This window comes from Ammospiza caudacuta, chromosome 1 (assembly GCF_027887145.1).
Source record: "Ammospiza caudacuta isolate bAmmCau1 chromosome 1, bAmmCau1.pri, whole genome shotgun sequence".
In the NCBI taxonomy this organism is placed as follows: Eukaryota; Metazoa; Chordata; class Aves; order Passeriformes; family Passerellidae; genus Ammospiza; species Ammospiza caudacuta.
This window is the reverse complement of record NC_080593.1, coordinates 115,252,260-115,279,577: the sequence shown is the minus strand read 5'-3', so window position 1 is coordinate 115,279,577 and position 27,318 is coordinate 115,252,260. Positions and strand designations below refer to the sequence as shown.

Genomic DNA, 27,318 nt, shown 5'->3' with positions numbered 1-27,318 from the left:
GGGCTGGAGTACATCTCCTGCAAAAACAGGCTGAGAGAGTTGGAGTAGTTTAGCCTGGAGAAGAGAAGACTTTGGGGAGATCTTCCAGTACCTCAGCAGGGCTTATGAAAAGGAGGGAGAGAGACTTTTTGTACAGGTATATAGTGACAAAACAATGGGCAATGGTTTTAAACTGAAACAGGGAAGGTTTAGATCAGATGTTACAAAGAAATTCTTAACTGCAAGGTTGGTAAGGCAGTGGAACAGGCTGCCCAGAGAGTTGTGGCTGCTTTATCCTTGGAAGTGTTCAAGGCCAGGTTGGACTGGGCTCTTTGAGGTTGCTTGCAAACCAAACCACTTTATGATTCTGAGGTAGCTCAAGATGAAGGAAACAAGGTTTGTATGGTGGGTTGACATTGACAGGTCACCAGGTGTCCATCAGGACAGGACACACTCCATCAAAAGAACAAGGGAAAAAACATAACAAAAAGCTTGGGTTGAGGTGTGAGGACAGGGAGATCACTGACCACTTACTATCATGGGCAAAACAGGCTCTACGTGGTGAAATTAAATTCATTTATTGCTGATTAAATGGAGTAGGTTAATGAAAAATAGGAAAAAATCAAAGAACCACCTCCTACCCTCTCCCTTCTTCTCAGGCTCAACTTGGCTTCAACTTCTCTGCCTCCTTGCTTTGAGTGGTGTAGGGGAGTGAGATATGGAGGCTGTGGCTATTTTATAAGACTCAGTCTCTGCTGCTCCTTCCTTCTTACACTCTTCCCCTGCTCCATCGTGAGGTGTCCTACTCATGGTTGATGGTCATTCACAAACTCATCCAGCATGGATCCTTTCTGCAGATTCCAGTCTTCCAGGCATGTACTGCTCCAGGCCTTGCAAGAAAACAAGGTCACAGGTCTTGCAAGAAAACCTGCATGAACTGCAGTTTCCTGTAGGGCACATCTATCTGCCTGCTCTGGCAAGGGTGTCCTCCATGGGCTGCAGGTGGATCTCTGCTCCCCTAGGACCTCCATGGGCTGCAGGTGGATCTCTGCTCCACCTAGGACCTCCATGAGCTGCAGGTGGATCTCTGCTCCACCTAGGACCTCCATGGGCTTCAGGGGCACAGCTGCCTCACCATGGTCTTCACCACAGGCAGGGGAATCTGTGCATCACCTCCCCTCCCTCCTTTGTGCACTGATCTGGCTGTCAGCAGAGTTGTTTCTTTCACATGTCCTCAGTCCTGTCTCAGCTGCTGTTGCACAGCAGTTTTTACTCCTTAAATGTGTTATCACAGAGGTGCTACTGTCATTACTGAGTGGCTCAGGCTGGCTCAGTGGTGAGTCTGTCCTGGAGCTGGCTGGAACTGGCTCTGTCTGACGCAGGGGCCATTTCTGGTGTCTTCTCACAGGAACCACCCAAGCAGTCCCCTACTAACACAGCCTTGCCATGTGAACCCAGCACAGTTATTTCCAGCTTACTGTTCATGTTACTTACAGTTTAATGCTTTGTTTTTCAGAGGTCAGATGATTTCGGGTGAAGACTGTGAATTTATTCAGCGCTTTGAACAGAAAAGAAATCCAGAAGAAAAACAGGAGTTGTTGCAAACAGAAGGCAATCAAGTAACTTTCTTTTAATGAAGTCTCTTTTGGATATTCAAATCTACTCTTACTTTATTGTTGTTAACTGTATGCATACAGTTAAGATGTTCTAGAATAAGTATAAAGCTTACTATCGTGATTCTTTTATTTTTCCTTAGATATGGGTTGGATGTTATTTCATTATTTTTAAAACCTACTAAATAATTGTTAAAAATCATCTGCCTTTGACTCTGTTGTGGGACTAACTAGCTCAAGTCTTCCCTCATCCCAGTTTACTTAATCATGCACACTTGTACTTGAGTCACTTCTTTTTTTTGAGATTTTTTTCTTTATAGTTTATTGATGACAGCTGCTACCAGTAAGATTGCTGCTTAGTTAGCTAAGCAATTATAATTAGTTAGAGCATGAAGTCCATTGGCTGCTAAGGTGGATTCACTTGGACATGGGTGTCTTGTGTCATTGTAGGCATGGTAAGATATGAGACCTTTGCATTGGACAGAGCTGATTAGGACTGAATCAGTCCTTTGCCCTTATGGAGACCAGGCAGGATGCCCAAAGACATTTTAATAACATTTGAATCCATAGAATCTCAGCCTGAGGTTCTAGCACAGAATGTCAGACATCAAGAGGATTGGGAGAGGCGGAGAGGAAGGTGAAGTGTAGATGCTTTCAAAACACAAACACTTATGGCCATTTTTTCAACTTTAATTTTAGGCTGTTTGTTTTGGTTTTTTATTTCTCTTCTCTTGAAATTGTGGTGTGTTACTGTTATCTAATGGATCGTAGTTTGCATAGTGTGGTGTACTTTATATGTTACTACATAATTACAATGTAGCAGTTCAACATTAAATTTTCTTTGTGGCTTAGCTGAATTTGGTGAAGGGGGAGGAGGAAGTGTAAAAAGTAATGTTATAACTATTTCAGCCTGTTGCTGAAATTATAACATTCTTCAAAGAGGAACAAAGATTTTTCTACATAATTACTTTTCTTACTATATAGTAAGTGAATAGAGGAGTTACCTGTATTCCTCCCTCCATTCAAACTGCTGAAACTTTTTTTGTGCTCTTAGTTGCTGTTCTGTCAGTTTACTTGATATCACTACCATTAAAAGAAGGGTGCTGGGGGAGGCTTTTCTAATCTGACTTGCAACCAAGTATGTTGGTAACTTTCACTAGCAAGTACTTATTTAATTTGAAAGCCATAAAACAATTTGTAAAGGGAGCAACCAATGTGACAGGGAATTTTCTTTGTGAGATAATGTCAAATGTATTCATCTCTTACTGAAATTGAATAAGATGTTGGGATGCTCAATGCTTATGTAAGACTTAACTGTGAATTAATAAGATCCTGTTTTATATTATCAAAAGGAACAAAGACAATTGCTAATATTAATTTTAATGTCTCTTTTATTTTTCTAGTGTGCTAAAACATTTATAAACTTGATGACTCATATCTCCAAGGAACAGACTGTTCAGTACATTCTGACTATGGTTGATGATATGCTGCAAGTAGGTCAATAATCTGTATTATTTTTAAGTCTTTAAATGCATGCTTGAATGTTTCCTTAGTGTAATTCATGTATTTTCAGGTGTTTGTCATACTGTGTTAAAAATATTCTGCTAAATTTTCAGATCCTGTCTTCAGAGATTAAATGTTAGACCTAAAGTTATAAGGCTAACTTAGCTTGTACTATGTTCAAATTCTGGAAATAAAACAAACTTTTATGCTTGTCTGTTTGTTCTCAACTATGTTTAGTTCAAAACTTGGTTGTTAAGGCTCGTGTTGCATAGTAGTTTCATTTTATGTGATCTTAATTTGCAGATTTTTTTTCTAAATACTTTTTACATTTGATATATCAGCTTATGTTGTGTTAGACTTGTCTGTGTTACATTAATGGTAGGTTTGGTGATCTTAAGGGTCTTTCCTAAACCTAAACAATGCTGAAGTTCTGTGACTTGTGACCTCAGCCCTTTCCTGTGGTATAGGGAGGATATGAACTTGTTAAAGCTTTTCCTTTGAAGGTGTTAATTTGGCTACCCTCAGCAAGAAGGTGTAGTTTCTGCAGCATAAGGTTTCCAACATAAGCTAGGTGGTTTGGGACATGTTCTGAAATTCTGGATGGTTTAATTATAAATGAGGAACTTTTAATTCAGTGTAACATACAGCTCTTTGTAGCTGTGGACAACAGTGCTTTATACGAGCAGGCTATTAAACTTGGTCTCAGACTGTTGAGCTGATTGGGATAACTCAAGAAGAGGCTTTACCCAGTCAGATAATCCTGCTTTTATGTTTCCTTGCTCTGAAGTTGGCTAAGAGAAGGCATTTGGAGCGATGTAACAAGATGAGTTATGTGAGGGTTTTTTCCTAGTATTCACGTATACTATCTGTGTTTGATAGTTTCTCTTCTCCTGTTTTATGATCTATTTGATCCCAGGTTTCAGTGAAGTGTGTTTAGTGCTGTTGGTTTAGAGTATTGCCCTAGGAGGTGAACCACATGAGTTCTAGTTCCTGCTGTGACTATTCAGTATTACAACAGGCAAGTTGAAAGCGTGAACCTCTCCACAGTTTGTATAACATCGGGACCATGGTGTTCTTTCATGTGCCTGTCTGCACAATAGAGCCCTAAGTGAGTGCCCTGACATCTGGGCTAATAGGATAATAGCTAGTGGTGGTGGCAGCAATTTACTTGTCTGTAGCTTGGTCACTTTTTCTCATTAAGTTTTACATTTTGTCAAGTGTGACACAAATGTTGAGAAGAAGAGAAGACCTCTGCTTCTCAGAGATACTGTGTCCTCAGTATCATTCTTTGATTAGGACACTGGGTTGGGGATACCTTGTTTTGGTTTGCCCATTGGATGACAAACTTTGGCTCAGTGTGTGAGAACTCTGTTTATTATGGCTACTTTTGTGAGGAATTGGTCTTGCTTTCTGTGCATCAGTGGCCAGAGAAGTCATCATTTCACTTGCCCTTTTTCAGTACTTGTGAGTATTCGTAGGCCTTGTTTTGCTAATGTGCTTTGGTATTAGCAGATGGCCTGCAGCTAGAGTAGATGATAGCTGATGATATCTCCTTTGCTGTGGAATTAATACCCCACAGGTAATGCTTTCACTGGCCCACTTTTGAACAGATAGAATAGTTGTAGGTAGTCACAGAAAGCAGTTTTGAGTAGCCTCTCTTTTCCTCTATTGTTTCTGTCATAGGTGGTTAGGTGCATGTGTTTTCTGGACTTTATGACATGGCTGTATTTTGGGCCTTACCCTGTCCCAGAAGTGGCATGTATGGAATTCTTAGTGTTAAATGTAATGGCTTTAAATTATTCAGGCTTTATAGTGATGCAGCAGAACAAAGATATTGGTGCACACTACATATTTGCTTTTGTTTGGAATTTAATGCCTTTTTCACTGTAGAAATTCTGCTTCAGTATCCTGAAGGGTGTACTGACTTGCAATGCTGTGTGTGATTGCATTATTCAGGGGTTCAGGGATGCTGGCATAGAAGGCTTGTGTGAAGGCATCCACATGGCATTATCTCAGAGTTTCCTAACTTGTGATAACTCCATTCTGCAAGGCTGAAACAGGACTTCTGTTTTGTTTTGGTCACATTCAGGGGTTGGAACATACAGCCAGTGGTGTCTCATGGCACATTTTCAAGGTGTAAGATTCTTGTCAGAAAGCAGCATATTGGCCAATAATGGTGAATTTAGGGCAGGGTCTCTCCAGACTGCCCAGACACAAGAATCCACAGTATCATAGAATCATAGAATGGTTTGGGTTAGAAGGATACCTTGAAGGCATCTGGTTCCAGGCCCCTTGCTGTGGGTACAGATACCTTCAGCTAGACCAGGTTGCTCAAAACCCCAGCCACCCTGTTCTTGAAGACCTCCAGGGATGGAGCATCCCCAGCTTCTCTGTGCAACCTGTTCCAGTGCCTCACAATCTTTCCCTAATACCTAAACCTACTCAGTTTGAAGCATTCCCCCTTGTCCTGTCAGTACATGCTCATGTAAATAGTCTTGCCCCATTTTCCTTGTGGTGGATATGAAGTCTCCAATCTTTGTTTGACTCATCCTAATTCAGTGCATTCAAAGATTTTAAGCAAGAAATTGTTCAAGGACACGGCCTTGACTCCAAGTAAATTTTGCCTTGAGAAAGTATGTTTGCTGCAGTTTCATGAGATGAACAAATAATATTTGAAGCTGCTTTTGACAGCTGGAACTTTCAAAAACTATCACAGGTAGCAGAATTCAGCTTTTGTCTGATAATAACTGACTGTGGTGCTTCTATTATCTTTCTGTTCTTTGCTTGTGAAGTAGTAAAAATTATGTCAACTCTGTTTTGAGCTCACCAAAAGCTTACTTGGGTGTCTAGGATTGTTCCAGCAGTTCTACTTACTGATTTGATGACCTTTGTAAGAAAGATTTATTTTGAACACTGGCAAACATGAAATTAGTGTTGTGTTTACCATGTAAGATTATCACTCTTCTTCTTACTTCAGAAGGTGGAAAGTGTTAGCATCTTGCCATCCTTGAGGAAACATTTCTTACTCTCTTCATCTGATAAATTCTTGAAACAGTTTCTTTGGATTAGTGACCTCGTCACACTGCACAGTCTGTTACTTATGAAATTTCTAAGAACCTTCACTCTAGTAGGTGCAGGTAGCAGTATCTCCTGAACTTCATTATGCTTCTTCAGAAATGACAGCTGCTAAATTATTCAACTGTTGATGCGAGAGCTTCAGAATTTTCTTTTCATTAATATAGTCAGTAGCTTTCTTGGAAGGTGCAACACTACATATTTCAGGGCCGTGGGGAGTTTTCCACTCCTTCCCTTCTGTCTTGATCCTGCACCTTAATAGCAAACCAGACAAGTCTTCTGTCTGTCAGCATATTGAAATTATTTCATTTCTGCTTCCAGACTTGTTTGTCTTAGTTATGTTGTAAACTGAACTCTTTGATCTGGTAAGTTTTGATCTTTCTTAGCTAGACTGTTTAGCACATTCAGATGCTAACAGTGATTTATTTGATCAAACTGCCATTTCTCATCAAGCAAGTGCTCACAGAGTAAAAACTCTCCACCAAAGACTCTGTGTTCCTGAGATGTTACTTTTATTTATTTCATAATTTTTACATCAAATTTTGAGAACATATCTGGGTGCTTTTTTATGTAGAAAATGTAGATCCTGTAGAAAATGGATCACTGTCAGGGTTGTAACTGGCAGATAACTGGTGACGTCTCAGCTTCCCCAGTCAGTGATCAGGGCAGCAATTTGCAGCCTGTGTGGTGCAATACTGCTGGGGCTCAACCCCTGCTGGCAGCTGAGCACCACACAGCCACTCACTCACTCACTCCTGCAGGAGGGGGATGGGGAAGAGAATCAGAAAAGTAAAAGTGAGAAAACTTGTTTTTTCAGGTAAGGACTGTTACTTTCAAGGAATTGGTTGAAGCTCTAAGGCTTTGTAAGATGTCACTGTTTGAATCATGGATACATTCGGGTTGTCTTGTGCTTAATGGATCATATTCTAGCAAAGAACCTTGCCTAGCTGGTTCTTCATCCCTAGAGTTAATAACAGGGTGCAGAATTGATGGAGAAAAGCCTTTCTAGCTAAGGGAGTTTGAAAATTAAAATGTCTGCACAGTGGAGACTGAGATACTGTCTTTTTGTGAGTTTCTCATTTGCCTTTCTTGATAGTAGTTGTGTACTTAGTGGTAGTAGTTTGACCTCAATGGGGAGACATCTCTTCAGAAGGAAAGCTTCCAATCCACCAGGAAGCCTGGCTGGAATGCATGTGGAAATGCTTGAGGAAAAGCAAGAATTCAAATGTGAGATTTTTTTGGGACTGTCTGTCCATATTCCAGGCTATTAGGAAACAGCAGAGATTTTCTCTTTCATGATCGTATGGCCTGTTCTCTGGCCTGCTGTAAAGAGAACTTTGTCTGTCCCTAGTGCCCAAGCTCAGGTAGTTGTGGTCTCTATGGCTCAGGGTTGGAGCCCTGGAGAACAGACTTCTGGTGGCAGTGCCCTCTTATAGATATGCAGGTTGCCTGAGATAACTGCTGAATCAGCTGCAGCCTGATCTAGGAGAGAACTGATTTCCCATTGAGAGGAATGGAAAGGCTCACTTACACCCCTAGTGTTCCACTTGTAGAAGTTGAGCAACAGGCTCTTGTGTGGAAGTAGCAGTACATTGAAAACTTTGTGAGGACTTTGAACAAGCATAATTGATTAGATGAAGAGTAGTGTCATTCTTTAAAAATGACAACATTTATCTTATTTCTCATTTGCCTTACTCCACTTGCTTGTTCAGAAGAATATGTGGTTTGCTCAAGCAGGTATTGCAGTACTGATACTTGAGGCTTCAAGGTTTGTTTCCTCCACCCCAAATCTCCAGTCTTAGTGCTGAAATGAGCTGTATCCACAAGAAATTTTTCAGTCTAACTGAAGAGTTTCCGTGGGCTCTTACAAGCCAGGATACACTCTGATAATCTGTGCCAACATACCAAGGAGCAAATAGCTGCTTTATGTCAACTACTTTTACAAATCTGTCATCTGTTCCTCTCTCAATTTTTACAGGAAAATCATCAGCGTGTTTGCATCTTCTTTGATTATGCAAAACGTGGTAAAAACACTGCATGGTCCTATTTTCTGCCAATGTTGAATCGACAAGATCTCTTCACTGTGCATATGGTAAGTTTTAAATGAACCTGTCTCTGAAAGTGGTAGAGAAAAATGCTGGCTCTCTTTTTCTTCAGGAGGTTTTGGAATTTGAAACGAAACTTCTGCCTGGACTGGAAAGTTTTTTTCTTGCAGTCTGGATGAGTCATTCTTAATATAAGTGTCACCTAACCACAATTTAAAAAGCTAAGTTACATTGTTAACTGCCAGTTAATTTCTGGGAGATTGGCATTGGTTTATTTCTGGGCAGGTTTTAAAAATTCAGAAGAGCAGGGACTTCAGAACAATAAGTACAGTAAAACATACCTGAAAATCTTTTATCACAACTGCCATTCAATGCTGTAAAATGTTAGAACTTAAATTCTCATCTTGTGCTAAGGAAATATCTTTACCTCGATGAACCTTATTTTGTCATATGCTCAGTTTATCAGCTGACTCACTGGAAGTGTAGAGTGAGAAACAGAAGTGCTTGATGTTGTTCCAGTGCTGCTCAGCAGCAGCTAAGACACTGACACATTCTCAGCACTGTTTTGGACACCAGTCTAGACCACAGCATCATATGGACTGCTATGAAGAGAATTAGGTCCATCCCAACCAAACCCACAGCCATGTGCAGTGTATTGTTTCTGCTGTGCTTTGACTACTACTACTGTTTGCTGCTCCTGTATATGGAGTAGCTTTTCTGGAATATTAATATTCTTCTGTTGTCACTGGTGAGAACTGAATATTTCATCTCAGCACATTTTTTTTTCTTGTGGGCCAAAACTACATTTGTGTTACTCTAAATTCCTAGTGGACACCATAGTTTCCAACAGTGAAACTTATATTATGGCTTGAGGAAGAGAAAACTGCACAGCTATGAATTTTTCTACACTGCATATGTTTGTGCTGGAATGATATGGTAGAGTCAAATCAGAGACTCAAACTAGAAACCCACCACCTGGTCTCCATTTAGGCTGTTGGGGCAGAACTGGTGCAAGGATTCCAGGACACTGAGCAAGCCATGCTGTTTGCCCTGGTGTGTGGCCAGTGCAACTGTGTTTGGGGCTGTACAGCAACTTGAACAGTGAGCTGGCTTGTTCTCAAGAAAAATGTCAGGCTTGATTTATTTATTTAATCAGGTTGACTGCATGGATGGGAATCAGTTTTCTTGATGTTGCTGAGGGAGGAGGTGGCTGGGGTTCTTTATTGGCCAATGCAGTTTGTTTTGTGAGTTTTTTGGTGGTAGTGCTACTGAAGACCCATCCTGCAAAACTGCAGTTTGAGCATTCAGACAATGCTGACTGCCCAAATAGGCAGGTAAAGCATAATTTTTAGACCCTTGCAGTGCAAACTATTTAGTCTCCCTGGAATAGTGTTTTTTAAACATATGGTGTAGAAATTTTGATGGTCAGCATTTCTCTGCTCAGATTTGTGTTATTCAGATATTGTTTTCTTTAGGTACTGCAAAAATATACAAATAATTTGACAAGACACAGAGAATCTTATGTGAAGAGAATCCACTTAAAGTGGACACTATTTAAGTTTCCTGCCTATTTTACCTTTTAGTACAGTGCATGTTTTTTTAAAGCACATGAATGTTTTTAAACACAAATTTTAGGATTGTGTGATTTTTGTTTGGTTTATTTTTCTCCTTACTATGCACTCTGGAATATTTTTTGATGCTGCATCATTACATCTGATGAGACAGATAAAAATACTCATCCTCTGTGTAGGCTCAAATTCTGCTAAGCAAAAATGGTCTCATTCAGGAGCCAGATAGCAGTTTTAACTCAGAAGAATTGTTGGCTAGAGAGCTAATATCTTATGTTTTAAAGCTGGAGGGATTTTTTAGGGTGACTTACTTGCATTAAGAAGGGAATCTAACACATTTTAATGTAGCAATTATTGTTCCAGACTCTTACTTGTAATCCCTCTACAATCAGTGGTGGTGGTGCTGCTGCACATGTGAATGCAGTAAGGTGGCAGGTGGCTGGGAATAGTGTCCTCACTGCATCATGGAACTGTGTGCATGCAAATGAAGCCCTGCTTCAGTAATTTCTTGGTTGCACTGTCTCTTTATATGTTAGCTGGCTCAACTGCTTTTGCAAATTAACTGCAGTCTGCTGTGTAGATTGACTTCAAATATGATTTGGAAAGTCCGACGTAGAAATATACTCTTGTTTAAGTATTCTTAAAGCCATAGGCATAATGAAAATTCTTAACCTGACCACATTTTTACTCCCCAACTTCATTCTTAAATTGTACTCTACATTTTACTTTTCCGCTCTTCTTTTTCTGGGCTTGAAACTTCTCCCTTCTTGAAGATGACTTCCTTCAGTTTAAGTACAAAAACACTTCAATACCATGCTACCATTTGTACTGGCATATGCCACATTGCTTAAATCAAGCCTGCATGTGTTAGGCCACCAAGTGTCTTGCTTTTGATTGATTTCTGACTCTAGTAGTGTCCTACAGCAGTAGGCCATCGACAGCTTCCCTCCATCTCCTTCTGAGTTCTTCACTGGTGCCTTCTTAACTTCAACAGCTATAGGTAACTGATAACAGGCACAAACTGTCCCCTACATAGAAAACAGGTAGATTTCTGTAAGGGACTAACTTTTATCTAAAACTGGTTTCCAAAGTTTAGAGAACTTCTCACTGAATTCTGAAATTGCTGTGTTTGAAAAATCGGTTTATTGCATTCTTTTTCAGGCAGCAAGAATTATTGCCAAACTGGCTGCTTGGGGGAGGGAGCTTATGGAAGGCAGTGACTTGAATTACTATTTCAACTGGATTAAAACTCAGCTTAGTTCACAGGTAAAAAGCTACTTTTGTTTAAACTTCATAGTAACTTTGGAAACTTTCTAAAGAATATGAATGTATAAATGTGCAAACAAGAGGTATATTTTTGGTTTTGTTTTTTTTTTTAAATGATATTTTACTTTGTCATTTTAAAGGTAAATATTCTTTATTCAAGCACTTACTTTTTAGCTTAGTATTTTAAGTGTTTTACTCCAGTCCTTGAACTGTAAATTAATAATAAATATTTTTGCCTTTTCTGTTGGTTCCCACTATCTTTTTTCTTCTGGACACTGAGAAAATATGAGATGAGAGTTAGTTGTCTTGCCTCTACTATTTTGGTTATCAGAGTTTTTTGCTGGGAAGAAAAGTAACATGGCAGCAGAAATTGAATACCAAAACCTTTTTCCAGTTTACTGTAGTACAAAGCCTTTACTTTTAGTCCTGTGTCTTCTAACTGCATAAATTCCAAGTTACTCGGACAGTGTTTTTATAGTATTGGCTCTGTTTGAACCATGAACTTCTGGCTTGTCCTTAAAAGATGAATCATTCTCCTTTGCATTAATTTCTGGACATTTTTCCTTCAAAACAGTGATTTGTCATTCATTCCTCTTAGTGCTGTAGTAGAAGTGGATTCTGGAGAGCCGAGAAACATTCAGTGGGTTTATTAATGGTATATTTTTCATAGTTTTCTAAACTGGGCTTATTAAAGAAGAATTTTTTTTCCCCTCTGGAATGAGAATCTTTAAGTTGGAGTTTCCTTCAGAAAGGTGCAAGAGTGCAGTTTTCAAATTCTAAGATAAATAAATGTCTTGAATAAATCCACACTTAAATTATTAAAAATGTTGATGTACCAGATCAGTTCCAAGCTTGTTCTCCCAGACATGAAGTGTGTGTGGGAAATCAGTACAATATATTAAGCAGGAAAAATATTGAATAGATATTCTAATTTTTTTTTTTTTTTTTTTAATGACTAGAAAGATTGGAGAACTGAAGGAAACTTGGTAACAGCTGTTCCTTAAGGGTGAAGAACAATTCTGATTTTAAACTTTTTTTTTTTCCTAGAAACTACGTGGTACAGGGGATTCAGGAGCAGTCTCCACAAGTGATGTGAGTATATCTTTGAAATCTGTCAATCTGCTATTTTGGGCAGGTGATGTTCACTCCTCGGATTAACGTGTAGATCTCTTCTGGTGCCAGTGATAAGAAGTACTTGGAATCAGAACTGTACAGCAGAGTGCCAGGTGATGGCGCCAAGAAACAAAAGTATTTTTAAGCACTTCATTTCACATAGAATATTGGCAGTGGAAGTGTATATTTTACAAGTTAGTTTGTCTTGTTAAAGCTGTTGATGTGTCTAGGATTCTCTTTGTTAAAACTTGAAAAAATTATATAAAATTAATTTAATATTCAAACAGTTTTAAGTCCCTGACTTGGTAATCTTAGAGGTCTTTTCCAGCCCAAATGATTCTGTGATTCAGTACTGTCTGTTTACCACTGAGCTGTTGGACTTGTTGAAGAAACCTGAAACTGAGAAGCTTTTGGCTGTTGTGCTGTGCAGAACTCAGAAAAGGGCACATCAGATATTAAAGCTGATACTGCCCATAAACCACTGTGGCATGAAATTGCAGGAGTGCTTTCAAAGCTGTAAACTTTTCATATCTGAGTAGCTTGAATTCAGAGGAAAGCAGATTGTCCTTTTAGCATCAACATTTTTTTAAATACTGTATTTCCTGTAGCTGTAAAAGCTGCTGGGCTTGGAAATGAACTGAGGCAGTATAACAAATGCAAATGATCACCCTGACTGGATTTTCTGTGGTGTTGTGGCATGATGAGGCAGTTGATCATAGCTCTTGAACGTGGAGTACAGTTCAGTTTGGTCTTTTGTTCGTTTTGCAACCTGAAAGTGGTCACAGTTTCTCAGAAGATTTAACTTGGGATTTGTTGTTCTTCAAAGTGTAGTCATGGCTTTTAAGTGTTAGCTTCCTGTAGAGGAGAAACCTCCTCTACAGGAGGAGGTTTAAAGGAGGTTTTTTCCTAATTTAGGCCCACCTGGGGTTTAAAGTAGAAAATATGCTAGACTGTTGTTCATGACTTTGGGTAGGGCATAAAACAATGGCCTGAGCATATAAATTGGAGTATTTCAGTATTTCATGCGCAGATCTGTGTTCCATAGCGTTAGGTGTCGTTAGACTGACAGCCTTTTGTCACACAGCCATAAAAGAATATATAGTTCTGCAGCACACAGCAGCACTTACTGTGAAGCCATGAGCTCTTCTGATGTGCTCAGAAATCAGTATTCATTGCACTGTGGCACTGCATGGATGTACCGTGCCATGGCAGGGACCCAGAGCAGCAGAGTGCAAATATGTTTTAGATAATTAAAGTGGGTAAGTATTGTCTTAACTTTGTTAGTGTTTGGATTCAGATCTAGCTTATGCAGGATTTTCAAGCAGGTCCTGGCTAATTTCAGAGTAAATTAGAGATGCAGTTGTAGCATTTTATACAGGAAATGAGAACTGGAATCTTATTATGAAATTTCAATTATAATGGTGGTGGAAGACAATGCTTTTATGACAGACTCTTTAAAAAGAAAACTCCAAGTTCAATGGGTTGGTGATCCAGATAAATTAATGCATTATTTGGAGTGGGAGATCGGTCTGTGTGTTTGTAGCTGTTTTATTTGCATGGAGTGTGAAAATGAATACTTTCACAGGGAAATTGATCTAGATGATTTGAGCCTAGATGCACAGACTTAGCTTTTACATAAAGGACTTAAATCTCTCATGAGAGACACAGAATGAGTTACTCTTTATTTTCAATTCTGTTTATTGCCTCCTTTCTTTTCATATGGGATTGCCTAACTTCTTTACTTCATTAAATGTTTGAAAGGTTTGAGTTTGTATTATGTGGGTGAGCTACTATGAGAATTTCAAGGAAAAGGCTTATAGGGAGGAAAAAAGCAAACAAGATTTTATCAGCAGCATATGTGATTAATGTATGATTAGAATCAGTGAAGGTAATGCTGACACTTGAGTAAGAAGAAAGAAAAACATGCTCTGGTAACTTTATTCAAACAGAAGACAGCTTTCATTCATAGATACTGAAGGAAGGCATGTTCAAATATTCTGATAATGTAAAGTGGTATTGCTTGCATAACACTTCTTTAATATTCAGAACTCTCTTCTTTTATGCCAGTAAAGCATAATTAGGAAAACTGTACTTCAGCTCTTACTACCTGACTCTTCTGGTAAGAAGTGTTGTTCTTTTCACCCAGAGTTCCCAGTATGTACAGTGTGTTGCTGGATGTCTGCAGCTGATGCTCAGGGTCAATGAATACCGCTTTGCATGGGTAGAAGCAGATGGAGTGAATTGGTGAGCACCTATTTCCATTTATATGGATATACATGCATTTAGTAGTGCATTCCCCAGTGACCTTTATTGGAATAGAACTCTCTTGTAATAGACAGCTGCTCTGTTTGCCTACAAAAGAGATTTTTTTTCAAACATTAACAGAATCAAATAGACAAATGAAACTTGCACTGTTGAGGCATTGATGCAACTTGCCTGTTCAAGAAGAACTGCTTAAGTATGTATCTGAACAGGAATATAACCATTTGTCTTCAGCTGGAGATCTTCTGTTTATTTTTTAGTAGAACAGGGACTAACAAAATGAGTTTCTGCTAATCATCCGAGTCTTTGAGTTTGGAATGGTTCTGTCTGAAAATATTAGTGAAAGGAGAAACATTTTCTGGAGCTAAGACTAATTTTTTTCCACATATGGCTTCAAGTAGGTCACTCTTTTATCCAATTCTCCTAATAAATAGCTTTGCATTAGGCTAGGATTTCAGCACTAATCTTATTTAAAAAATGCTTGCTTATAAATAATTTTTCTGCCATCTATGCCTCTAGTGGGGATGGTTGGTACATAATTTCCACTTTAATGAAAAATATCCCTTTACACTGAAATGGAGAAAAGTCAAAATTCTTACTGAAGTAAAATTTCAGGTGATGTTCCTGTGTGTCAAGGTGACACTGATGAAACCAAGGAAGCTTTTTAATCAAGTATTAAAGCATTACAATAAACCTGTGTTTCACCATGTTTGAACTGGTCTTAAACTTGATAAGAATGATTTTGAATGTAGATTATTTTTTAAAATTTTAAATTGAGTTATCTATTTCAAAATTGACCTGTAAATTGCTTATTAAATTTTCAAAACTTCAGCTGAGCAAACCATCTGCATGATGTCTTCTTGAAGATCTTGGGGTGCTATTATTTTTCTAGCAGTAGTTTGTATATTTGTATCTATGAGCCATTTTCTGAGAACTTGCTGTTAAATAATGAATACTTTAGCTCATTGCAGACACTCCTGTGGACAAGTACAATTAAGGAATGAGGTTCAATTTGTGTAGATTTTGTTCTATTTATTTCTTCTTAAGCGAAGGAATGGCTGAGATTTCTGTTTCTTCCAGAATGACAAATAATGCTTTAAACATACCGGTAGAAAAAACTGTCTTGGTTAACCAGAAGATGGATACAGTACCACATCAGTTCAAATGTAAAAAGCTGCTTTATGGCTTTAAGGCTAATGCATAAAAAGCATCTCTTTAAAAGATGGCTTTCTGAACAAGCTGCTTATACAATGATAAATAGTGATGCAGGTTACTGTGAAGTGTGTGTTGTATGCTCATCCTCAGCAGCTCTTTCCAATAAGTTTGTGTTACCATTTCTTTGAACATGTCAGATTGGAGCAATGCAACCTATGTAGTCATTATTTAAAAATTAAATGTGTACTATGTCAATTTTTTAGCATCATGGGTGTCTTGAGCAACAAATGCGGTTTTCAGCTGCAGTATCAGATGATTTTCTGTGTGTGGCTGCTGGCATTTAGCCCTCAAATGTGTGAATATCTTCGTCGGTACAATATTGTCCCTGTGCTGTCGGATATTCTTCAGGAATCTGTCAAAGAGAAAGTAACCAGGATCATCCTCGCTGCATTTCGGGTGAGTACCTGCTGTGCTTCCCTCACAGAGTCCTAGGTCTCAAATGTGGCTGATGAACAGTTATTTCTGCTGGACCATATCAGTAAGCAGATTGAAAGTTTAACTCTCTGTTTTTTTTGGGTTTTTTTTCTCTTTTACTTTTTGTTACCTTGAGCATTTGCTACAGGTAATATACAGGCTATTACTAGTAATAGGTACCTGCTATTCAATGTCTTCTCTAAATAAGATTGACTAAAACAACCAATGTTAACATGGGCACTAGTGATTTCTCTTACTTAATTCAAGGTTTTTTTCTACTGGTACTACTGTAAAACCCTGGAGTTACTAATAGCTGATAAATTTTCCCTTATGAAGTTTTAATTAATAAAGTATTATTTTGAATGCATATGTTTGTCCAACTGAGAACTTATTTTTATTTACTAGTCCAAAAACCTTTTCTTGGTGGCTCTGTAAAGGCAGATGAGAATACCCATGTAAGAGTGATTAGTTGAATTACTGTGTCTTCATTACCTGAAAATTCCTGGTCCTATATGAGATAATTAGGAAAAATTGAGTTCCTAGGCTTGATGTTTTTACTATGAGAGTACCATTTTAGGTTCATGGATGCTACTAGTTTTATGTGCATGCTTGCCAGTGTCTTGTGAGTAATACAGGAAAGCTGTAACAACTTTGTAATGCTGTTTTCAAGCAGCACTTGGTATTCCTGAGTAGGAAATGCAGGTCTTGGAAGCTGTTTGTTTTCCTGGATGTTCCAATAGTAAGTGTTGCAAGCACATTAGAATGGGGAGAGGGAAATTGTTGATTACTGATTTGCTGATTAGCAATGATAAGCTGTGTGAAGGTGCTTACTCTGTCTCTCTATCTGGAAACATCTGCCATTGAAATATTTCTGGATAAAGCAGAGCATAAAAATTTGCTGTTTGTCTTGTTGAAGGAGAACAGTGGTATGAAATCTTCAGTAGGAGCTATTCTTACTATATATTCTTACTATATTCTTACTCTTCTTAATCTCTAGATTTTGTAGTGTTCTTAAAGATCTTAATGTTAGGATTAAGTAGGGACATATAGCAAGACAAATTGGAAAAAAATTTAAAAGAGAAAAAGAAGCTGAGAAGCTCAGCAGTTAATATCCAGTTTCTTCCTATTCTGAGGTCATAAAAATAGAAGAAAAGTTGCTAGTTCTTAGATCTTCTGTGTTTTGCAAGAGGAGACAAAAATGAAGCTAAAGTTTTGTTTAAATTAAGGCTAAGAAAGAATAAGTTGTTTCTGTTACAGGCTTGGGGGGTGTAACTTAGCTGTTTCCTTTCTCCAACATTAAGGACTTGTGTTGGCGTGAAGATGAGTTGTTAACTGGCAGCCAGGAACATAATAGATTAGAAATTAGACATCAGAGCTGTGAGTTCTGAAACAAAATTAATATAGGTAGCAGAGGAAAAGTAGTCCTTGTCCTGTATGAGATGCCACAGTTTCTGGGGGGGGAATTGAGTAAAAGACTAGGCTTGATGATTCCCTAATCTGTCTATGCATTATGGAAAGTGCTCCATGAGTCTTGGCAGCTTGGATGTCCTCTCTATTACTTCTCCTTAGTTGACATATTTCACTTTTTTATCAAGTTAAGTGCCTGAAGGATATAACTGCAAATGTTACATTTTTTTATATAAAGCAACAAGTATTGGGCACTCCTCTCTCTTTGAATGTACTGTTTTCTCTGCCTTTTATTTTATCCCCTCATTTTTCATACTTTTATCCCCTTTTACATCTGTTTCCTTCCTAGACCCAGTCTTATTCCTTAAGATTTTGGATTTTATTACTGAATGGTTTACTGATCCATTCTATATAGTAATATATTTGTGTTTTTACTTTGTTAACATATCCTTTCAAATTCACTGTGAAAAGCTTGAGCATCTCACTATGGTATGAGATAGGTAATAATATTTGGAATAGTTTCCACATCTGCTTGCAATCATCTTAACTAGGAGTTCTTTGGAACCTTTTCCCACCTGCTCCTTGAACCTGTTGAATTGTCTTATTTAAGGTTCATTATTTTTTCATTTGCTCTCATTAGCAGTTTTAACTCTAATTAGCATTACTTTCTGTGAATTATCTTTTATTTCACTTACTGAAGTAGAAACTGGGGTGCCTTTTTTTTTTGCACATTAAAGCTAATTATATATGGCCATTAAAAGCAGCAATATAACTTAGATTTAGTTTTCAAGTTTTAAAATTGATTTGCTTCAGTAACTAATAGGATGTCTGATATAAAAGAACCTTAAGTGTAATAGTTCTGTCACAAGATTGATGCAGTCAAATTCCTTCTATATAGTTTCACTGCTTATTTCTGGCAGATGTTAAATATTATTTATATGAACACCTGTTCTGTTTATTAAGGACTTTGTCTTTTATATGAAATTCATGTTTTTAGCTTTATCAAAAAGTGCAGGTGGCCAACTCCAATTGAAAAATAGAATTGAAAGCTGATAAAAATGAGTAGAAATGTAATGACTAAATGATATTGGAACTTGACTACTGCATTCTGTTCTTGTACTTCCAATCTTACCAACAAGCTTCTCTTTAAATAAAAATGTCTAGTTGGAATATTCCCAAACTTGAAAAGAGCTGATCTAATCCAGATGGTAACTTTGATTTGGAAAGAAGACTTCAGGTTATTTTTTTAAAGGCTCTCTGCCTTATGCTATTGCTGCACAGAAAGCTAAAATGGTAATCCAAGATAAAAGTGGCTGTTTATGGTGGAAGTTCTGGTATTTGAGATATAAGCCTGCCCTTTTTCTTTGAATAGTATTTGTAGTCACCTCAGTTTCATGTGGAAAATATTCAAAACAGGTGAATTTGTACTTTCTATTATTGAAGAAAGAGATTCTTTCAGGAAGTGGTCAGTTTTGTCATTTAGTAATGAAAAAAGTTCCAGTAAGAGTATTTCTTTAAAATACTGCTTTGTTTCAAAGTAGTCTGTTCTTAAACAAAATGAATACATCTTTACTTCTGTAGAATTTGTTAGAGAAGTCTACTGAGAGAGAAACTCGCCAGGAATATGCTCTTGCCATGATTCAGTGCAAGGTTTTAAAGCAGCTAGAGAATTTGGATCAGCAGAAATATGATGATGAAGACATCAGTGAAGATATCAAATTTCTACTGGACAAGCTTGGTGAGAGCGTGCAGGACCTTAGGTATGCTTTGCGGTGTGCACTTTAAAAAATGCAGTTATGTGAATGTTGGTAGAACCTTTTTAAGGCTAAAATATCTACAGAATTATGATATGTAAGTGCTATTTAGTAAGAGCATACAGAGATGTGCTGGTTGTTAGTTTCCTATTGTATGTCAGTATTTAGAGGTTGAATAGAAAATAAATAGAAAATAAGTCTTCACTTATAAATGTGATCTTTGTAACTGAGAAATTGTTAAAGAACTTGAAAGTGATCTTAAAGGATTTCCAGTCAAAACTGAAGTCTGCCTGATTAGAATAATTTCTACTGTCCAGATTAACTAAAGTTTTTGCTAGTGTTTACCTAGTTCTTGGTCTTGTGCCTAAATTGAAGTGCACATTGTAGGTAGTAGATACAAGTGCATATTGTAGGTAGTGTCAAAGGTTTAAGTGGATGGAAGGTAGACTGAAATCCTTTATTGGGGAAGTTAAAACATAAAAACCCAGCAAAACAGAGAATTAAATTCCAAATGTTGCATTTGCCTGGCTGCATTTTAAATTTTTTTTTTCAAATTTATTTCTTGGGAATGGTATTGTGGGGCGGATAGAAGGTTGTGTTTGAAAACAAATTTTTCTTCTTGCCTCTCATGCATTTTCTTGCTTACCAAATGGTGAGACAGGGAGCAATTCTCATGTTCTGCAGAGCACTGACTTCCAAATGTGTCATAGCAATTAGAGCTCCAGCTTTGTTAGGGACAGGCTTGGGCATATGGTTCAAAGAGTTTGTAGAAGCTTGGCCAATATCTCATTTAGGTTTTGTGTTGCAGCTCCTTTGATGAATACAGCTCTGAGCTCAAATCAGGAAGACTGGAGTGGAGTCCTGTGCACAAATCTGAGAAGTTTTGGCGGGAGAATGCTGTAAGACTAAATGAGAAGAATTATGAACTGCTCAAGTAAGTTTTCAAGTCTTGAATAATGTGATCCTTTAATATTTTCTGTGTTTAAATGAACCAGACTCTAATAAAGGTTTTACATTTTAACACAAAGTCAAGAATGAAAGCAAGTCATAACATCCTGCTTATTTTACAATGTATAGTTTGCTGTGTTCAAAACCAGAACTGTTTATTTGCTTTTACTGGTGAAAGTGTATTTATGATAGAGGGAATATCTTTAGTTTAACTTGGATGTAGGTTTGATTTGATTAAAAAATGTTTTTACTGGATCTTAATCTTAGATTTGTGTTGTGTGTGATGTTGATCTGAGTAATGAACTTTTGTCTTGGATATTTGGGAGTTGAAAGTTGTGGTACTGTTCCATGAGAAATTTGACTCAGTGCATTATGTTGCAATGTGTCTATTTTGTGTTGGGACTGTGTTTGCAGTACATAGATTGTTATATGAAGTGAACCTGAACCCATATTTATTTGCAGTCGAGGACTGGCTGTCTGGCATATGAAACTATGTCCTGAAATGATGCCTGGCTGTTGTCATTAACTGATAGCACATGGTGGTCTTCCAGTTCAGGGCTTGCTAATAAGTGCCAGATCTAACAGATATCAGGAGGTCAAATGGAGCATGTGAGATGTTAGAAGACATGGCAAGAGCAAGGTGATCCTGAGCGTTATGTGCGTTTCAGCTGGCCTGATACCTTAGAAAAATTCTGATAAATTCTTCCCCGAGTGCATATTGTTAAATATGTAGGATTATAGACTTAAAATTTTTGGATGCTGACAACTCTGGCATGAAGTTGATGTTGAGGCTTAGTATTTCCTGTAGTGATTACAATGTTTTGCTGTATTTATTTCTCCTGATTCTGGGACTTTCTTGCACTTCTGCTGCTGCAAAGACATTAATCTTCAGTAGTTCCTAACACACCTCCAACTTTAAAAAAATCCCCCAAAAACTCAACACCAAGCCAAACAAACCAATCCTCAAAAAACACCCTCCGCCACAACATAATGGGGAGATTCTTGCACCTCAGAACTTCATTTTTTGCCTTGTAAGGCATTTGACAAACAATCCTTATTTGCTTTGAGCCATATAATTTTATTTTTCCTTATCTGCCTACTTATTATTTTTCTAAATCTAATACTTTCATGCTACTGTTAAACATAATTGTTTTATTACCTTCTGCATTATTGCCTGCCTTGATGTTGGGCTTATATTTTGTTCAACATCATTATATGGCTCTTTGGTGTCTTCTGCTTAGTCTTATGGTTCAAGTTTCTGCTTCCTATTCTTGTCAAAAGTAGGAGTTCTTTTCATTTGAGAAGTGGTTTTCCTGTCACTTTCTGGCCTCTAGGGAGGCAGGCAGTGGCTGTGGTAATTTAATTTTACTAGCATGTTCCTTTTTTAAATTCCAGTTGAATTTTCAACCTACCGATTTCAGCTTGTTTCTAACTTTGTCTGATTAGAACACATTTGTCATCTCACTAAGCGTAGAATACTCTAATTTTCCAGTGATCTCTATGTTTAACCTTTTCAGCTGTATCTCACCTTCATAGTCTGTGTTATTTTCCTCCCTTCTCATTACTGTCTAGAGAGCAGTGTTACTTGTAGCTGTTTTTCACTAAAGGTGGTTTAACTTCTTAATTAAAAAACTCAGACAGTGTTAAGAGTCCAGAAGCTGTTTTATGCTTCTTACACCTCTGTGTTTCTAGGCATACTATGAAAATAATGTGGCACTGGAGGAATTTGCAAGGAGCATAGCTCTCATCTCAGTCTTTGAGTTAGGAAAGAACTGCTTTCTAATGAAGCTTATTTAGAATTCAAAACTGTTGGTCTTGGAGCCAAAGTAAAAAAAAAAGGAGAGATTTTGTAATCCTTGGTTATAGGTATTTGTGTATGTAGTTCACTAAACTGACTATAGTGAATACTTAAAATAATTTTGTTAATTAGGACAGGTTCCCAGTTTTGTTAAGTACAGCTGCATTGTTTGGAAAAAGTTCTAGCTTTACTGTTTGGGTGACTTGTAAAACATTTTTATGCTTATGGGCTTTTTTATTTTAAGTTATCACTGATTAAAAACCCATCAACAAATAAGAAAACCAAAACAAAAAAATAAAAACCAACCTAAAACGTGGAACTTCATTGTTTCACATTCTTTCCTAGGATCCTGACAAAACTTCTGGAGGTCTCTGATGATCCGCAGGTGCTGGCTGTAGCTGCTCATGACGTGGGAGAATATGTACGCCACTATCCCCGTGGGAAACGGTAGGAAAATGCCAGAATGCTGTTATCCTAGAAGGCAGCTGGAGTGTGTACTCTGCCTGTGGCATTTTCTGCTTATTTGTATTAAAATATGGTACAAATGGATGCAGATTATGCTTAAGTTTTATTTATTGGAAAGATAAGGAAACACATACTAGATCAGATGAGAAACTGCAAACTGGATCTTTGACTTAATAGATTTCAGTGTCTCTTAACTGTAAAGGGAAGCAATGATTAAAGTATTGAATACAATGTTTAGACTAAACCAGAAGCCAGGCACCAGAAGAAATTGGAGGAACTATCAAGAGATTAATCAACATATAATTTTTCCTCTCTATGACTAATTGGACTGTAATTACTGGACTTGGGGTAGACATGGACTATTCCAGCTAAAGACTGTTTTGTGACTTAAGACTACAGAGAAATTTTTTTCCACAAATAATTGGTGGTGTAATTTCAGTGATCCACAGATTCAGTTTTCACTCTTCCATTTAAGCATGTTTTAGCTAGACAAATAATTCATTTTTGTGAAAGCTTTCATGTTCATTATAAACTCAAATTCCTGTTGAAATACACATGGACATTGCTATGTTTTCCTGTTTTAAAAACCTGTGAGGGAAGATGTTTACTGAGTAATTGCACTTCTAAGGTAGAGACCAGTGAAGCAGAAAGAAGCCTTTGGTTTTTGCAGGAAACTGGCTCATCACTTACACAGAGGCACATGTGACTTAAGTTTTGTAGCAAAGAAGCAGTCTGTTCCTGGTTTCTGCACAGGATTAAATTGATGTCAATTCAGGGTCCATATAACCACTCTCTACAGTAGGATGGGGGAAGAGAAACAAATTAAGAGCAAAAAAAATAGTGGGTTGAGATAAAGACAATTTAATAGGTAAAGCAAAATAGGGAATTAATACACTGCTTCTCATGAGCAGGCAGATGTTCAGCCCTCCCAGGGAAAGCAGGTGTTTCTTCATCATGAATAATGGGTACTTGGAAAGACAAACACCATCACTTTGAATAGTTCCCCTCTTCCTCCTCCTCCCAGTTTTATGTGCTGAGCAAGTTGCCACATGGTATAAAATATCCCTTTGGTCAGCTGTTCTTGCTTTGACCTGCTCTTTGTATGAAATTATTTTATTATTCATATTTATGGATGACCAGTTAGCGTGCATTTACTTGAATGTGCGGACTAGTATGGCCATGTGGTTGCTGGACCAAAGCTATGAAATCAGAGTGGATAAACAGGACCTGTATCCTTCTGTCTGTGGCTGGGAAAATGTATAGCTGTTAGGACTGCAGCTCCACTTAGCTCCCAGGCTGTTAAGCCTATTCAGCAATGTGCCAGTCTTCAAAAGAAGTGGTCATCAGCAAATAAAAAGTGTCCTAGATACTGTTCTAACCCACATTCTTATCTCAAATTCTAATACTTTAGCTGCTTTCTGTCTACAGTCTTGGCTTATTTAACTTTCTGTTCCATTGAACAAACTTTTAAAGAATTTCATTTGTAATCCAGTGTATTCTTACCAAATATGACTTCAGCAATTTTGGAACTAACTAAAAGCTTAAAATACCTATGTATTATGTGTCCATTCCAGCATAATAATCCATTCCTTGTGTTTTTTTGGTACATAGTTGTGTAGTGCTCCCACATGTGATTGGTGTTTTACTCTCTCATTGCATGACTCACTCCAAGAATGGATACAGCTCCTTGGTTTAGAAGAGTAGAAGAATTCAGGTGTCCTAAATACTTTTGTTTCTGTTAAGTGTTTATTGTAAACTCCTAACTGGATCATCCTTTAGCCTTTGAGGATTGCAGAGATGAATTGGGTACTAAAACTCCTTGACTTCACTTGCTGGGTACAGTGGAGACCTAGAGCTACAGTTCTGGCTAATCTTTCCCTTTGTCTGACAATAGAAATGTTTGTTAACAAGATACTGTGTTTTTTCATGGCTGCTCTCCAATGCTTAAATAATTTTAAGTTGCTTTTAAAATTACACTTTTTGTATGAAAATGTTGAGACAGTAGCACTGTGGGCTTCTCATGAGGCTCACAAAGATGCATTTTCTGAGAGTGTAACAGCAGAAATAAAGTTTAGCACTGTTGCTTCCTGACACTAAAAATATGCAGATTGCCAGCAAAGCTTCCATGTGGCCTACAGGTTATTGTTATGTACAATCAACACTTAGAATTTCTTGAATGTTATGAACATGGGCTTTGTGTTTTACATGTATAAGAGATGGAGACCTGGAGCCATTCTCTTCCTTAGCTCAGGATTCAGAAAAAAAACTTGCATTCCCTTTTTCACCTGGGCTTTCAGATAAGTAGTGTGGATTTTATATTTGTTTTCTGCTATAACAGTCTAAATTGCATTTGTCTTTATCTGCTATGTCTTCTTTCTCCCTCTAAATGGGTCATGTTAAAACCTGAATCTTCAGCATCCAGAGACTTTTTTGAAATGACACTGTTTTGGCTTAGTGCAGTGATGTTATGGGGAGCAGTCACTGCAGAAGATGTGCACATACAACTCTTCCACTGGTCTCCATTACTTCTGTAAAATAAGCAGCAGTTGAGGAGAGGGGAAACTAAATGTAGTGTTTTGGACATGTTTGGAACTTGAAGGAACATGATTCACTGTGAACCTTCTTCACTGTTTAGACCTTTGGGTTAAACCCATGGCTGGGAAGTGATCTGTACCTGTAGGCAGCATTATGCAAGAATGATAATGCTGTTCTTCAACTCCTCATGTTCTCAGCCATAATTTCAGTGATGTATTGTCATCTGAAAAAGCCTATTACCATTTGTGATTATAGGCTTTTAACCTTTCATTTTGGTTTTTGCATACCTCTATCATAAGGAAGCTTTTGAGTTTAATGCCTTTTTCACATCCTTTGACTTCTGAACATCCAGTGGCCTAAGTCAGTCCTTTAATAGAAAAGGACTTCTTTAAAAGTCCTTTAAAGAAAAAATTATTATTTATGTTTCATACTCTTGCCTTTGTGTGCAGTGGTTTTATATTTAACTTATTATAAAGGTGAGGCTGCATAAGGCAGGCAGAAAGGTTTTTTTGAATCTGTTACATTACTAATAACTTATTGAATTCTTGGCAAGGATTTTCCAGCTTGAAACAATTGCACTTGTCTGAATCCATTCCTGCTTTATGGAACAAATGTTTGAATATTTTTGGGAAATAATATTCCCTGTGGTCTTAAGAATAGGTTTGACTGAGGTAGAAAATGAAATTAAAAATTCTCTTTTTCATCTCCATGCTATGTCTTCATACCTGCTCTGTTGTTTGCAAAAATGCATTTTTTTGTGCAGCAGCAATGCATTAATCTGGCCATGAAAAGAGCAGTACTACATGCAGATAGCTAATGCAAGCTTTAAATGGCAGAGCAGTATCAGGTTAGGCCTCTAAAGCAAATGATAGTGTCTTCACAGGACAGCATGTTTAACTGCTAAGTGAGAGAACTGCTGTAAAAAAACATATGAAAGTTAGTGAGTAAATCAGCTTATATATTCCTTGCAAATTCTCTCCAAGCTTACTGTTATGACAGACTGAAATGCTGCATGTGAAGTCATCTGGATAGTGATACTTTTTTCAGGTTTTAAGTGTGTTGCCTTCTACCAGTTTTATTAAGAAATAATATATTCATGGCATGCAATACAAGGTTTCATCAGTATTTCATAGGGGATTTGGTATAACTGTTAAAAGGCTGACTGTGGTGGTGAAGTGTGTAGTGAAAGATGCAGCTGAAGCATATCATTTTTTCTGGGAATGGAACCTTAATAGCCAGTTCTGCATCTTGTGCAGCAGTAGCTGTGGCTGAAGTACAGCTTGAATCTCAAAAAGCACTATATGTATGAGGTGGGTGATTTAATAGGTCTTGGTGTGATTACAAATATTCTTCTGTATTAGACAATTCAGAAGAGATTGAGGTTTTATTCTTGCAAAAAATTGAGTGACCTGATTGCCATTCATTTATGGGGTGGAGGGCACTACCTCTCCTACCTAATAATTGATAATTCTGTACCCTGCAAACCCTTTTCCAGAGCTGTGTAAAGTAAATAACCCTTTCTGAAAAGGGGTCTTTTCTGGATTATTTATTTCAAAGAGGCAAACAGGAGTCCAGTATAAACACTCTCTGTTGTGAATTCTTAAAAATCTTTTTTTAAAAGATATATATAGAATATTATCTTATTAAAGAAGATAATATGTATTTGTAACAGATCAGGTGGGATGTGTATCTTGGCAAATAAATAATTTTAATGAAATAAATATTATATAATTTAGACTTAACCTCTTAATGCCTTGAATGAGAAGTGGTGGGATAGGATAGCTACCCAGAATTGAAAGTAATGTGAAAAAACTTGCTCCTCTCCTGTTTTTCAGAGTGATTGAACAGCTTGGTGGTAAGCAGCTGGTCATGAACCACATGCATCACGAAGACCAGCAAGTTCGTTACAATGCACTGCTGGCTGTGCAGAAGCTGATGGTTCACAACTGGTATGTGAAGATTGTTTACATACTAATAACCATGAGAAATCTTTGTTGTGGAGACAGGATTCAAAACAGTAGATTTCTTTTAGGGGAGAAATAGCATTTTTATGTGTTAATACAGCAGTTTTTAAACAGCAGATTACTATGATGCTTATGGTAAAAACTTAGGTTTTCTGTGTGTTTTGGAGATAGTTGATTTGAATAGCTTCATTACATGGTTGACTGTCACACAAGTAATTCACTTGAACAATGTATTGCAGCCTAGGTTGGGTATTAGGAAAAGGTTCTTCATCCAGAGGGTGATTGGGCATTGGAACAGGCTCCCAAGGGAAGTGGTCACAGCACCAGAGTTCAGAGTGTTTGGACAATGCTCTCACACACATGCGTTCACTCTTGGGCTGGCCCTGTGCAGGGC

At 37.6% G+C, this 27,318-nt stretch overlaps 1 protein-coding gene across 2 annotated transcripts in view; it reads left to right on the top strand.

Annotated features, from left to right (window-relative positions):
• Positions 1-27,318, top strand: part of ATP6V1H (ATPase H+ transporting V1 subunit H) — a 47,703-nt gene that overhangs the window by 8,433 nt on the left and 11,952 nt on the right. For both annotated transcript variants that reach the window (XM_058805903.1, XM_058805913.1), the window contains exons 3-13: positions 1,496-1,598; positions 2,996-3,085; positions 8,149-8,262; positions 10,945-11,049; positions 12,097-12,141; positions 14,309-14,406; positions 15,843-16,035; positions 19,042-19,220; positions 20,023-20,148; positions 22,306-22,407; positions 26,796-26,909. In XM_058805903.1, the coding sequence (XP_058661886.1) occupies positions 1,496-1,598; positions 2,996-3,085; positions 8,149-8,262; positions 10,945-11,049; positions 12,097-12,141; positions 14,309-14,406; positions 15,843-16,035; positions 19,042-19,220; positions 20,023-20,148; positions 22,306-22,407; positions 26,796-26,909 (1,269 nt within the window). The remainder of the gene's footprint in view (positions 1-1,495; positions 1,599-2,995; positions 3,086-8,148; positions 8,263-10,944; positions 11,050-12,096; positions 12,142-14,308; positions 14,407-15,842; positions 16,036-19,041; positions 19,221-20,022; positions 20,149-22,305; positions 22,408-26,795; positions 26,910-27,318) is intronic.